We start from the raw sequence: 15,879 nt of genomic DNA, 5'->3' as shown, positions 1-15,879 counted from the left end.
ATGCACACAAGAAAGGGCTCCCTTGGAGTACCTAGGATACTTTGGGTGTTAACGCCTTCCCTCTGTGCAACCAACCCCCTTACCTGTAATCTCTGGCATTTTATTAGTTTTGATTTGAAAACTTCTCACTCTTGGGTTTTGTTCGTACTTTTCCCTTTTCCCTTGGAAACAATAAAAGCGCGGTGACGACTCTTGTTATTTGATGTCTTGCTTATCCATAACTTGATGATCATGAATTTACCGCTACACATTGTAGGAAGGCCCAAGAGTAAACCATGTGATAGGAGATAGTAACACATAAGTCATATGTACCATACATAATCATAGTAATTAAATCGAAAGAATTAAAAACGAAGTGTGCACGGATTAAGATCATGATGCGAGGATGTGAATCAACGTCACATAATGCAAAGACATGCAAGGTAAATAGAAATTGATAAGTGAAATCAAAACCCTAGGTAATGTGCTCAAAGTTGGTTTATGCATATCGACAATAAAGGAGACGTCATAAGCAAAGGGTCATAACACGAAGACATACAATCAGTGTATCGATAAAAACTCGGCAGCTTAACGACATAAATATATTGAATTTGCGGATTAAAATCCGATGTTAAGAAATGAAATGGCTCAAAGAAACAGAGCAAAAATCCAAACATTTCACACTTTATTAAAGGATGAAAGAGATGTTGAGGTTGAAACGTAAAACGCGAAAGGGAGTGGAGGAAAGAGATGTTGAGGTTGAAGGATGAAAGAGTAAGGTTGAGATTAAGGATGAAAGAGTGAGGTTGAGGTGAATAGTAGTGATGTGTTTGTGTTGAGACCCTAAAATGAAGAAAGAGTGAGCATAGGGTATCATGTTTTTTGTTTTGTTTTTCAGAAGGTAAAAAAGATGCTTCCTTTTGCATCACACCAATCCCTTCTCTCTTTCAGTAAAAGCCAAAAAAATCTTTATTATTGGTCCTTTTGTCACCTCATGCACCACGTGAGAGGGAGGAAAAAGTTTGTTTCTCCATTCACCCCAAAACCGTTATTCATCCCACATGCAAGTGAATAAAGGGCTACCTGGAAAAAGGTGGGAGTGTGCGTTTTTGGACACGTGACACCAAACAATAGGGAGAAAGAGAGATTTTGCTATTTTTTTAAATTTTTCTTTAACAAAATTAAATTAATAAGCACAACTTCAAAAATTAATTGAAAATAAATGACACAATCAAAAATTTAAATTCAAACCATGAATAAATCTAAATAAACGGTTCGATTATTTTGACTATAAACCGGAAATAAACTGATCAAAAATGAATAAAAATCAAACGCCAAAATGCCCAGAAAATTAAAATGACTGCACCATAATGATCAATGTAAAATAAACAACTCAAAAACATACAGATTTTTGTCAAATTTTGAAATAGAAAATGCTTGGTTAAAACACTCAGGCAAATCAAAATGTGACAAAAAAAAGCTAAAAAATAAATCAAGCACATCAGGTTAAACCACGCAAGACTTAGATTAATAAACTTGACGCCTGCTAGCTTGATTTGGAATTTTTTCTCCCGCTGATTTGATACACATTTGCAAATTGATTCAACCAGTCTGCCTGTAGATCCGAGAGTTTATTTTAATTGACATTCTAAGCATTATGCGGTATGAAATGTATGTTATGCTAAGCAGATGATGCAAAAGCTATGGTGTATGTATTGTTTTGGCGATTAGGGTCAAAATCGGGGTGTGACACCAAGGATTTAGATCCTCATTCCTACATATACTCATTGCATAATGATAAAGTCAGAGCTTCGTAGTTCGTGGTAAAAAATATGGATGCGTTGGTTGTTTTTATTGACTAGTGTTAACATTCACGTTATAGAAGTTAATTGTTTCTTGTATGCTCGTGCATGGGAGACTTAAGCGTTTTTTTGTTTAAGGTAGAATGGATGCGCTTGGATTGTATTCTAGCAGTTAAACATTACTTGTATGCTCACAAACGGGAGGCTTAACTGTCATTCAAGGTAGAACGAAAGTAACATGTCCTTTCTAAAAAGGTTTGAAAAGATGCCCTAGGGTAAAAATGAATTTGATTAGTTGAGTTTGCTTTTATATATGAAAAGAATGTATTGATTTGAATTGCACTAGATTCTATGAATGAAGGCTAATGCTTTGAATAGCTAGGGCCTACATCTCATACTCAAAGGTACTCTAGACAAAGATATGAGTGATTCGTCTCATCATTCTTCGTTGCTTAAGGCTTGTGGGGCACAATTCTAATTGTATTTTTAAGTGTTTTTTAATTTATTTACAGAAATAATTTTAGTATTAAAGGATAAAACAAAAGAAGAAACCCTAGAGGTTGAGATCTTGATCTCTAGTGTGTCTGCAACATCTGTGTGGAAGATAACTTATCAATTATCCGATTTAAATTGCACTAAAGTATATAAGTAGGTGAATACTCTGAGCAACTGGGTTATTCATCCCATGCTCAAAGATATTCATAATGAGGATACGAATGTTCCATCTCATCCATTTTATACTGCTTAAGGCTCGTAGTGTGCAATTTGCATCATAACTGACAATTGTTGAAGAAGAACCTTTGTCGTGCTTGAACAATAATCCAGTCTCCAGTCTGTATATAGTTTTCTGACTTGTATTAACTTGAGTATAAAGTCTCAAGATATCCAAAGCAGCTTTAGTACAGGAGATTAATCTTACCAAGTGATCAAGAGACTTCTGATCACATGACTTAGAAAGAAGGAATAAGCACAATCAAATGATTTAATTGATCAAAGCAACTTTGATCAACTTTAATCAATTGGGATGAAACCAGATGAAAAATCATGCCCAAGGGATCAATTAAATAAAAACTAATCTTAATTCTAAAAATCATAGAACTATGGTAACATGGTTGATGTTATTAGTTAGAAATGCAAATCATAATAATCAGATAAAAAATATAACAATAGCACTAATTCGATTAAAAGTTCAATTAAATCTAAAAGGTTAATTCCTACAATAAATATTAATTCTTTTATTTTTTCTAAAATGTGAGTTAAAAACTAAATCAAACTATGTGTTTTCTAAGCATTTTATTATCAAAAAATATAAATTACAAAATCATAATAAAAAAGAAAATTAAAAGGAACAAATAAAGAAAAAATAGATGAGGGAGGTGTAGAGCTGAAAACAGGGTGGAAAGAGTGGAATGGAGCGTCTGGACCATTAACAGGCCCACATGGCCTTTGTTGTGTGAGCTCAGGAGGGTACAGAAGAATTTTAGAGTGTGAAGAGCAAAATTATTGGGCCTAAGGGGCTCTAAGGCCCAAGCCACACGCGAATGAGAGAGGGAAGGAGCCAGGTTCTTTACAACTCACGTGTGCAAGTTCATTTAAAAAATAAATGCTCACAGTAATCCTAACCTAAAAATGAACTTCGCCATGCTGGAACTCTCCTCCAGCGGCGGAGGAGACTTGAACCACCAAAATTGTATACCATTACCTTTATATCAACGTCCTTTATTCAAATTTAACCTTATTTTCATCTAATTCCCACCAAATTAAACTAACTGAATTGAAATGCATCAAGAACCCTAGATATGAAAATCAAAATTAAATCCTAAGAAGAAGGAATTAAAGCTAATAAGGTTAGGGCTTTAATTCCTAGGACCAAAAGCTACATCGCATTAATCGAATCAAGGTGAAATGAAGAAGGGATGGTTACCTTCAAAGCTCTTCAGTGATGGTTGCAATGGAGACAATGAAAGAAGGTTGAAGATGCTCAAGTACTAAATCTCTCTCTCTCTCTCTCTCTCTCTCTCTCTCTCTCTCTCTCTCTTCTTCTTCTTCTTCTTCTACCCTTTATCCTTCTACTTATTCTTCACTCTTATTTTGCTTCTATTGTGGTTCGGCTCATGTATGAATGAGAGTTATGTAGAGTGTGATGAGAGTGAAGAGTGAAGATTTGTGATAGTGTGAATTTGTCTGAGATTGTGATTCAGAGATTGGAGAGTGAAGGCTTATGAGATTGTGTGAATAAATGAATCAGAGAGTGTAAGATGAATGCATCAGAGAGTGAAAGGGTGAAGGATTTATAGATTTTCATATTAACAGAGCTTAAACCTGTTAATTTGAATTACAACAAATCGGTTACAAAGTTATTACACTGTTACTCATTGGTATGAATGTATGCTTGTTAGTGAATTGCAATGTTATGAATGTATGTTTGTTAGAACATGTATGTTTATTTGAATTGAATTTCATATGCCTTGAATCATAAGTTAATGATGAACATGTATGTGTGTTTGGTGTATGTTTTGTTGGATTACTATGCTAAATGATGCATTGGTACACCTTCAATGCAGGTTAACTTATGTTTGGAATTTGGCCATGATCTCAAGATACATGTAATGAAAACCATCATGAATAATCTTGAAGAAACATGATTAATTGTATATAAAGAAGTAATCTTGTCCATAAAGATGGAGAATGAAGAATCCATGTGAGAAATCAACAATTAGGACTAGGGATTAGATGAGTTGACTTTGGTCAACTGGTTGACCAAAAAGTCAACTGTAAGTGAAAATTCATTTTTTGTAATCTTTATATGGATATTGTAATATGATATTGTATGAATGAAATGAACATGAAAATAGTTCCTTATGATCAATGAAACAAGCTTTATTTCAAATTGCAACTTTCCCTCTAAAAGTACGTTAAAAATCACCTTTAATCCATGATCTTGAACGCACTATGAAACATGAATCAATAGACAATGAATGGACCATGAATGCACTATGATATTTAAATCAATGGACCATGAATGAAACATGAAACTTGAATCAATGAAACTTGAATGAAACATGAAAAAAAAACTTGAATAACAAGGCTATGAACCAAATGAGCCAAACAAATAATCATGAGATGCCATGATCAATAGATGATTGATTCCAAATACCAATGGAAAACTTAATGAATGATTATAATGGAAATGTCATAATGCAAATCAAAATGAACAAATTCCATGAATTAGGGTTTCACACACAAGATCAATAGACAAACCATATTGTCCAAAAAATTTAAGCACGCATGATTAGGGTTTCAATCATAATCCAAAATCAAGATGCAAATCAAACAAACCAAGAAATAAGGATTTGAAAACAAATACAAATCAAGAGGTGCATAATTACCATGAATCAACAATTAGAGTTTCATGTATTGATCCAAGAACAGGCTCTCTAAATTGACTTTAACACCACAATCCATAGGGCTTGATCCTTAGGAAAAACCTAGGCTCTTGTTAGGTATAAACAATCCCAAACCTTAAATCTATGATGATGTTGATATAATGGATGATATGAATGCATTTGACATAAAATGAGTGCAGATAAATATCAAATCAAAAGTTAGATGAAAGGTGAAAAGGGAGGGGAAATTTTGGGGTCTGAAAATATCTTCCATTCGATCATCCATATTGTCGCATCTCAAAAATACAATCCCTCATGATGGTCGCAAAAAAAATGTGTTAGAACATATTCACATCTCAAAAAATATGTTCGAACAGATACACAAGGAGAAGGTATTAACACCTCTCACATCTGTTGTACTCAACCAGAACCTTTTAGTCTAATTTGTGATTTAAATGTTAGCTAAATATTATTTATTTTCTTCGAGTGAATAAAAGATCAAAAAAAGAATAGAAAGGTAATCTCTAAAGGGGGAAAATGTAGGTTTTTTTATTAGTGTGATCGCCAAGGTCTAGCAATCTCGTGCATATGTATCCTTATAGTGCAATAAGGAAATCAAAGAATTCGTAGTTCGGGGAACTATGTTTTGTTGGTGTCTTTTAATGAACATTTGTTTAGATCGCATTCTAAAGGCTAAACATTGGCTTGTCTACTCTCGACAGAGGCTTAAGCACTAGTTTGTTATGCGCGTTAGAAGGGATTGAACAGTTTTTTTTCTCTAAAGGATTTTCGATTGCACAGGGGTGAGAAGTTGAGTTAATATGTTGAATGTTTTGTTTGAATGATGATTACTCAGATAGTCGAGTAAGGCACCTCTTATCCAAATAATCAAGGACAAGAGTTGAAGGCTTGAAACCATTTCCCTTTTCATCCTTAATTGCGAAAGGATTTATATGGTGTTAGGGTATTTTGAATGGACGACGAATACTCGAATGGTCGAGTAAGGGAACTCGTATTCAAGTATTCGGGGAAGAGAATAGAAGGCTCTAAACCAATTCCTTTTTTGTCTAAGGTATTGTAAAAATGATTTAGATTTGATTGGATTAGGAATGTTTAAGAGATGATAATTGTTTGAATTTTCGAGTAAGGGAACTCAACCCAAACAATTAAGAAGAGGAATCGAAGGCTCGAGACCATCCTTCTTTTAATATTTAAATGAAATGGTGTTTTAAGTATAATTAAGTATCTTAGTTTAAATTGGATAGAAAGATACTCGATATAGATTGAGGTTTTAATTTGCACTTGAAACGGGAAGGGATTTGAAAATAATTTTGAAAAATGTACTTGATATTGATCAAGCACCTTTCATTTTAGTATTTTTAAAAGGTTAATTTTAATATTCATTTTTTATTTTTGAATTAACAATTATGCCTCAACTAAAAATACAATAAAATAAATTAAAAAATAAAGCAATAAAAAAGGTAACAAAAATAATAAAAGGGAAGGGCACACTATCAACACAAGAGGCAAAAGAATTTTAAAAAACTAAAGAAAAATAAAAGAAAGAACAAAAATAAATAAATAAAACAATAATAAAAAAATAATAAATAAATAAAATATACAAAAGACAAAAACAAATTGAAAATTGGGGACGTAGCTAGAAAAATGCTCTAGGCCCAAAGGATAGGGAACCCACAAGGGTGTGCTGAGAAATCAAAGGGTGTGGGGAGATTTCATCTTCCCTAACCTCATATTTGATTACTATTAGCAATAAAAATGAAAGAAAAATGGTTTCAATAAAAACGTAAAAACACCATAACTTTTTTAATTTTTCATGTAATTGAGCAAATAAATAATAAAAATTTATCTACTCGATCTCACAAACATAAAGGTTTATTCAAAATTAGAAAATCAACAACAATAAAATTTGAAAATCAACAAAATACATCCGCATATATTTGCTTGATTTGATCTTTTTATCCACCTTCATGACAAATAAATTGTGGATTCATGTTTGGGGTGATGTTCAGAAGTTATTTGATACATTATTTATGTAAAACAAACATTAATTTGTATTTAACCCTTTAATGGAAGTTAAAGAACACTTTAAACTCTTGATTTTTAAATCAATTGAGTTTCCATACAAAATGGTGATTTTTAAGTTACTAAATAAATAAAGCAAAAGTAAAAATATAATAGAATTAAATAAAGAACAAGCATAAGATGCATTTAAACAACAACAAAAACACTTTTCAACTCATGATTTTGAAATCAATTTAGTTTCCATACAAAATGGTGATGATTAAGGTACTAAATAATAAAGTAAGAGTAAAATGCAATATAATCAAATAAAGAACAATCATAAGATCCATTTAAACAACAACAAATCACTTTTGCTTATGGAGGTTCAAGAACACTTTTCAAGTCTTTATTTAAAATCAATTGAGTTTTCTTTCAAAATGGTGATCATTAAGGTACTAAATAAATAAAGGAAGAGTAAAAATGCAAAATAAAGAAAAAATATAAAAGCCTATCTAGTCAATAAAAAGAAAGAAAAGACTTGAAAAAAAATGAAGAGAAAAATGAAGAGAGTTTTAACTTAGTTTTTGTGAATGATTGATGGTGAGATTTGTGAATGAGAATAATTTTATTTATAGGCTCTAAAAAGGGTAGTTTAGGAATTATGCAAAGAGTGTGAGTGTCCTCTAGAAACTTATTTAATTAAATATAGGCATGAAATAATGATGTAATATATGTATGGAATAATGATGTAATAAATGAGAGATATTTTGGATTTTCTAGAAACATTAATTTTTTTATGATGCATGAAAATGATTAATAAAATTCAAATGGATAATTTGATGATAAATCAAATGATCATGATTTTATTTTTCAAAATGCATAATAAAAAAATGCAATTTTAGTCAATTTCTTCAACATGTAAAATATTGACTTTATGTTGACTTTTTTTACTATATATGCATATATGAATAATTATGGTGACTTTTTTTATGATAAAAATGCATATGGCTAAAAATGAAAAACTTGACAAATGGAGTTGTATCAGATGAATTTAAAATGTCCGGACAAAATTGGAGTATGACAGTTGCCCTTATTTAATCACCTTAAATCAGAACGTATGAATGATAATGGTTTTCGTACATTCATGGTGGAAGATGATTAAATACGAAAAGACCCCAAATTTTGTCCTTTGAGATGCAGAGGTGAAATACAGAAAGAAAATACAATGAAAAATGTAATGAGATATGTAGTGAGATAGTCTTTAGAAGGAAAATGAAAATATCTTTGATAATCGACAGAGCAGTATCTTTTATGATATAATCGAGACTTTCCAAAGATGGAATGAAATCCCAATCGTAGCTAAGATTCTTCGAGGATACTAGAGCAGTATCTCAAACAAGAGTCAATGAGACTCTCTAAATCCATGAAGCAGTATCTTATATGATATAATTGAGATATTCCAATAATAGAATGATACCTCAATAATATCTTAAGATTCTCCAAGGATACTAAACAAAATAAAAGCTTGTGAGACTCCCTGAGGATCAACGAACTAGTATCTTATATGATATAATTAAAGTATTCCAATAATGGAGTGATACCTCAATCGTATCAAAGATTTTTTGAGGATAGTAGAGCAGTATCTCAAGCAAAAGTCAATGAGATTCTCTGAATCCATGAAGCATTATGTTATATGGTATAAGCGAGATATTCCAATAATAGAATGATACCTCAATCGTATATAAGATTCTCCGAGGATACTAGAGAAGTATCTCAAACAATAAATGAGATTCTCCAAATCAACGAAGCAATATCTTAAACAACATATGAGATTCTCGGAATCAACGAAGTAGTATCTCAAATAACATATGGATTCTCCAAATCAACGAAGCAATACCTTACATGATACGATCAAGATATTCCAACAATGGAAACGATACCTCAATCATATCTAAGACTCTTTGAGGATACATAGAACATTATCTCAAGCAATCGAATCAACGGAGTAGTATCTCAAACAACATATGAGATTTTCCGAATCAATTAAGTAGTATCTCAAACGTTCATCTGTTGGGGGAAATAGTTCAGAAAAAACTCCCTTTGGAGGAGATTTACTGGCAAAGCTCTGCAGGGGAAAAGCTCATAAGAGACTTTTTAGGGTAACCTCTATTTGGGGAGAAATAAAGCAAAGACACTAGGGAATATCATTATCAACCATAAAGTTGAAGAATGACTAGCCAGGAAATGATTCCATGAGCACATGTAGGGCAACAACTTCATCGACTTAAATGAGAAATGTCCAGGATACATATGATTGGCCTTGGATCCTAAATTATGTTATGTTTGATGTTTTGTATGACATGTGTGGAAGTACCACGCATGGAATGATGCATGAGATGTATGCAAGTATGCAATTGTTGAGGATTTTTTTAGATGCATGTAGAAATGCGAATAATTGTGTTCATCTCTCATAAAGCTACATGTCTCGGCGAGAATTCTATGCATAGGTATGCTAATGATTAATATGATTGTGTTTTGACATTTCCCATTTCGGCGGGAAAGTTATGCATGAAGTGATACATATGATGCATGTTGGAATGCAACAGGGTAATCGTATTTTTGTAGGGTTTTATTTTTGTTTCCGAAGATATTGTTGACGGAAAGAACTTCATTATGGAGTGACATTGTCAAAGGGTTGACGGAAAAAGATTATCATCATCAAAGAGTTGATGGAAAGGCTTTATAAAGGACTATCATCATTAAAGAGTTGATGGAAAATAATTATTTATTATTTCGTCATCAAAGGATTCATGGGAGGTAGTGAATGTCGTTATCAAAGGGTTGATGGAAAATAAATTGTCATCGTCAAAGGGTTGACGAACAGAAACTTCACTATGGAGTGACATTGTCAAAGGGTTTACGGGCAAGGGTTACCAGAGGAGTGACATCATCAAAGGGTTGATGCAAAAAGATCAATTTAGGTAATCTCTTCGTCAAAGGGTTGACGAACAAGGATTTCACTATGGAGTGACATCATTAAAGGGTTGATGGCATCGTCAAAGGGTTGACAGAAATAACTTCTTGGAATATCGTCATCCAAGGGTCAATGTGAAAGGATATTTCATCGTCAAAGGGTTGATGGAAAGGAATGTGTTATGTATGCATGTGGTACATGTTAATGGAATATTTTCGTTTCGGAAATAGAGATTTTGGGTATGAAATTTCTTGTTTCGGCAGGAACGTGAAGGAGAAGAGCGATCCAAAACGCAGTGGAGTTTAAAATTTCTCCTTTAGTGATCCTTGTGAATGGGCATGATCAGTGATATAATCGTTGCCTCTTGTGGCAATTGTAACATTTGATGCAGATCTACGGAGCGATCACGAACGTTGAACGATGACAACGCCTCTACTCACTCCACACGAACGAATTTCTTTAATCTCAGTGCTAGCTGCTACGAATGAAGGCTTTGAGTGAGAGAGAGAGAAACGAAATTGCAACTGCACAAATGCTTCTACCACTACAACAGACAAGACCTTAGACAGCGCTTTTTTTAGCCTTAGACAGCGCTTTAAAGCGCTGTCTAAACCTCCGCTGCTAAAGGTTTAGACAGCGCTTTTTTAAATCTTAAAAGCGCTGTCTAAGCCCCCCCCCCCTTAGACAGCGCTTTGGCCAAAAGCGCTTTATAAGACCCTCTTATTTTAAATTTTTTAGGTATACCTTAGACAGCGCTTTTGAAAAGCGCTGTCTAAGCCCCACCCCCTTAGACAGCGCTTTGGCCAAAAGCGCTTTCTAAGACCCTCCTATTTTAATTTTTTTAGGTATACCTTAGACAGCGCTTTTCAAAAAGCGCTGTCTAAGCCCCCCCCTTAGACAGCGCTTTTGCCTAAAGCGCTTTCTAATCCCCCCCTTAGACAGCGTTTTTTACAAAAGCGCTGTCTAAGGTATACGAAAAATTTTGAAGCTTTTGTTTTAAACCACATTTTTTCCAGGTTTATAAACCAGAATTTCTACCTGTTTTCAACCAGATTTTGACAGACAATTATCACATTTTATATATGCCATTTTGGCCTTTTTTCTACCAATTTTTGGCTAACAAATATATATATATACCAATTCAAACCAATTTTGCCTTAAATGTATCAAAATATATACAAATTTATGTACACATTTACAAGTCATAACATATACTACAAATGTACACATTAATTACACAAATTTATGAACAAACATTGAGCTCTATCATGAATTGACACCACTCCTCTTTGATTTCGTCCACTTGATCCTTTGTATAAAATGCACACTTGAATTAATCAAAGTACTACATAATAATATAACATATTTTGAATTAATTCCAACTATTTAATTATATGAGATATGTGTAAATATAAAAATAACTCATAAGTTAGAAATACATACATCGGTGGGAATCTTTAATCGGCCCAAAGCAAGAGTATCTCGCATAAAGTAAACCGGATTAACACCTCTTTTGAAACATAAAGTAAACCGGATTAACATAAAGTAAACATCATTAACATAAGTTGTTTAATTAATAAAACAAAGTAGACCGGATTTACCTAATATATGTATTGACAACGGTGACGCCGATTTCTTCATGACTAAAAACTTGCATGAAACCGTGGACTCGGTATGCCGTGGAATCGCATTATCTTTTGATTTGGATTTTGTGGGAGTCTATTTAACATAACCAAGGAAAATATGTAAGTAAAATTTTAAGCATAAATTTTAAACTTTGAATATACACATTAAAGTTAACATAAGTTTTAAGCATACCTCATATCCTACGCATATGAGGTTTGTCGGCCATGCAACAAACGAACCTACTGCTTCGTGCACCGTTGTTGCATCCGAATCATCGCTAGGATATGGTAATGCTGCATTCGGCTCAACTGCAATATCAACTGATACCTTCAAACATCCAGCAGGGAGCTCTCTAGTGTGGAGTAATACTCCGCTAACGTTATGCACTTTTCCCTTGCCAACCATCTGATAGTATGGTGACGACAAATACAGCTGACAATGGGAAATGCCCTAAAACCAATAATAACAAGAAATCGTTAATGTGTATATATGTCAAATACATAATTTAAGCAAATAGTTCAATTTAAGACAATTATATGTAATTACCTCTGGTCTAAGGGGGGGTAATTTGTAGAGTCGTAGGTTTGAAGCTATATCTCACAAATTCTATCAAAAAGACATGAGCATTTGAGCTTGACAACATGGACCCAGATACTAAACCTTTGTCAATACAAGGAGCAAACCAGAGAAAAATAATCCTGTTCACTCATCACTGCAGTTGATCGGAATACTTTTCTACACAACCTAGGACAAAATAAACTACCACGTACAAGGATTACTCAGATGAAAACTGTCCAATATTAAGAAGACATTACCTTTGTCTCTAACAATTCTTCGTGAAATTTCATTTAGAATCTCAGCAACTTGTGAGTCCTTTAATGCAGAAGCTCTCCTTAATTGAATTAAATCAGCTACAACATCAGGGTTGAATGGTTTCTCGTTCAGAGCATATCGGATGTATTTGCGCAAAATTTCTTCCAAGACAAAACCTGTCTGGATATGAATTTTTTGTTACTTAAAATCAATGACACATGCAGAGGAAGTCAAAAGTATGGTAAGCCAGCAAACAGAAAAATGAATTTCCATGAGATTTTTCCAGCCAGCAAAATGAAAGCTAAGAACTACTTTCATGATCTAGACAGATGGCATGATCCTTTATTAAAGAAACATTTGCACAGAAAAAACATATCATGATTAGGAACCGAAGCATATACACATCAACAACAAAAGTTTCACCTAAGGTTAGACAGGCAAAATCTAATATTTCAGACAGACCGTTAATTTATATACTACAAAGAATATTACAATGACTTGATGATGGTAATTTTATACAATACCAGTTTAGAACTTATGGTCTTTTAGTGGAATCATTGTTCTTATTTTGTAAAACCAAGATACATTATCAATAATAACGAAACCGATATAAATAGGAGCAAATAGCCAAATACTCAGCCTTATAGATTAGTATGTAAAAGAAAACAGTGTTTCTAATGCAAATGATAAGCAATCAAGTATGTCAAGTTACCCCTATCTGATAGGCACTCGTGCAGAAGAACATAAAAAAAGAAAAATAAGTTATCATTATTTAAAAATTAAAACTAGAAATCAGTTCATGATTTAACCTTGTGCGGAATACCAGAAAAGGAGAAGTAACAAATGATTCAATTCAGTGTTCTGAATATGAGATTCACTATATGTATTTGCAGATAGTGTTACGACTATCGTGATAGTGAAATATTTTACCTTGCTGTGGATTTTTAATCTGTTACCCTAGCATTGTATGACACTGATTCTCAACAGATAAGAAGAATCTACTCTGCTGTCAGTTATACTATTGCTACAAACTTCTCCACATACTTCCTATCAAGGTAGCACTTGTTACATTACAACCCAAAAGAAAAGGAGGGCTGAAGATCAACTGGCCTAGCAGTTGTCTCATGGGCCCAAGGAATGGGAAGTGTAAGGAGAAACAAAGGACAGTTGAGAAAGAATCTTGTGATGGAAGAAGGGGAGCTAGTTGAGATGGGAGAGTTAGTTAATGATGGTGGGGAAGTTATCAAATAGTAGGAGAAACATATGTTAGTTGTGAATAAAGAGTTTCCCTATGTAATCAAATTATTATCATCAATAAATCTTGTATTTACATCTATTATGCGGGTTTCTTTAATTTCAAATAGTTGAGAATATTGGTTTGTATCAGAAATCAACAAACATGGGGAAGAACAAAGCTTCTCTACCCATTATTGACGCAGATTCAAAAAGTGATTCCATAACCCCTAGACAAAATGTGAGGCCATATATTATTCAACAGCAAATGTCAAATAGTGACCACATGTCATATTCAAGGTTTTAGAAAAAGGTCTGCAACTGCAACACAGACCTGCAATATCAAGAGTTTTTCTATATCTCTATGACTATAAAGTGTCAGCAGTTGCAGTCACATTTGTATACAATTTTTCACAATAACAAAGATTGCGACAAAAATTAATTACAAACTCAGGTCTACAGTGAAAATATAAAGGTTTTAGATGTCTCTACAACTGAAATCGCGGTTGCATTTGCTCGCATTCTGCGACAATATCATGGTTTGCAGCATAACTACAATCACAATTTAGAATCATACCCAACTACAATTTAAAGTAAATATTTTCTATAACTCACCTTATTTTCGATTCCTTTGAGATCATCAACCTTAACTTCATCTCGTCCTCTTTGTAACAAATCATCAACAGACTTACACAACAACGCATTTTTACCAACCTGAAACAAACAAACAAACAAACAAACATTATAATTTCCTATAAGCGCAATGAACAAAAAAAAATCCAAAGAAACAAAAAAACCAACCAATTTCCTGCGTTGTGCTTTGGGAGAACTGAATTTCCTAACGGTTTTAACAAACGCGATAACGAAAGTGAGACCAGCATAACCAAGAGGAACGGCGAAAATCCACGGCAACGAAGTGGGACCCACTCTCGGACCGGGAATCGCTTGGGTAACAGAACCGGTGAACTCAACGAGGTCGAGAGCTTTTTCTTGAATCCACGGAAGTTCCTCTTCTACTTCAACCTCAACAACTTCATCTTGTCTAGATTGTTTAGGGTTATTGTTACTGGAAGGGTTTTTCGATGATGACGCTGAAGCAACGGTTGAGATTGAAGTAGGTGATGATAAGAGTGGTTTTGGGTGGAGTGTAGGGAAAAAGAAGGGTTGAGATTGAAAAGGGGTTAGGGATGGGTTTTTGTTTGGGAGAGAGAGAAAATGGGAAGTGAGAGAAGAAGTGAAAGCCATTGGAATGGGTTTTTTTTTAATTGAAAGACTTTAAACAGCGCTTTCTCAAAAGCGCTGACTAAGGTCTATATTTTAAAAGCGCTTTCTAAAAGCGCTGTCTAAGGGGGGGTCTTAGACAGCGCTTTCTAAAAGCGCTGTCTAAGACCCCCCCTTAGACAGCGCTTTCATTATTTTTTTAGAACATTTTCCGTGTTTTATTTTTATTTTAACCTTAGACAGCGCTTTCTTTTAAAAGCGCTGTCTAAGATGCGTTGTTAAAAAACCTTTTTGGCATAGTGTACACAAGGGTTCTTTTTATAGAACCACTTGTGTGGGCTGCAAGCTAAAAAGCCCACTCAAGTGTATGTGGCCCATATCTTATAATATGCCAAAATCACTTAAGCGCGTGGTACCTTACTATAAGACCCCAATTTTGACCCTAAGATCCCTCATGGCATCATAATATTGCATTTACATTGCCTCAAGGATCATAAGCATCTTGGCTCCTTACCCTTGGGGTGGGATCTCTTGTGAGTTGGTTTGAGATCACCAAGCATTCTTGAATTGTATATTATTGCTTTTCTCATTTTTTACTAACCAAAAGCACAAAAGTATGTCACTAACATCTCTTGTTTGTAGCTTGAGCAGTCACAAGGTCTAAAGCCTCTAGGAGATCCTAGGTGCATTGATAAGGCCAATTGAAGATGAAAGCAAGCATGGCAATGGTTTCCAAATCTCTCATCCATCAAATATGCCTCCCAAGTGTCTCAATTCCTCATTTTTACCAAACCAAATCAAGGGGTTTGAGGCTTGTTTCTCA

At 33.8% G+C, this 15,879-nt stretch overlaps 1 protein-coding gene across 1 annotated transcript in view; it reads right to left on the bottom strand.

Annotated features, from left to right (window-relative positions):
* The window catches only part of LOC127081037 (uncharacterized), a 160,335-nt gene extending 145,244 nt beyond the window's left edge, over nucleotides 1-15,091 (bottom strand). The window contains exons 1-3 of the mRNA XM_051021327.1: nucleotides 14,637-15,091; nucleotides 14,451-14,549; nucleotides 12,605-12,782 (exon numbers count right to left, since the gene is read on the bottom strand). Of these exons, the coding sequence (XP_050877284.1) occupies nucleotides 12,605-12,782; nucleotides 14,451-14,549; nucleotides 14,637-15,080 (721 nt within the window). The 5' untranslated portion in view covers nucleotides 15,081-15,091. The remainder of the gene's footprint in view (nucleotides 1-12,604; nucleotides 12,783-14,450; nucleotides 14,550-14,636) is intronic.
* Between the last annotated feature and the right edge of the window lie 788 nt (nucleotides 15,092-15,879).

This window comes from Lathyrus oleraceus, chromosome 5, assembly GCF_024323335.1.
Source record: "Lathyrus oleraceus cultivar Zhongwan6 chromosome 5, CAAS_Psat_ZW6_1.0, whole genome shotgun sequence".
Taxonomy (NCBI): domain Eukaryota; kingdom Viridiplantae; phylum Streptophyta; class Magnoliopsida; order Fabales; family Fabaceae; genus Lathyrus; species Lathyrus oleraceus.
The sequence above is the reverse complement of the archived record's forward strand: the minus strand, read 5'-3'. Positions and strand labels throughout refer to the sequence as shown.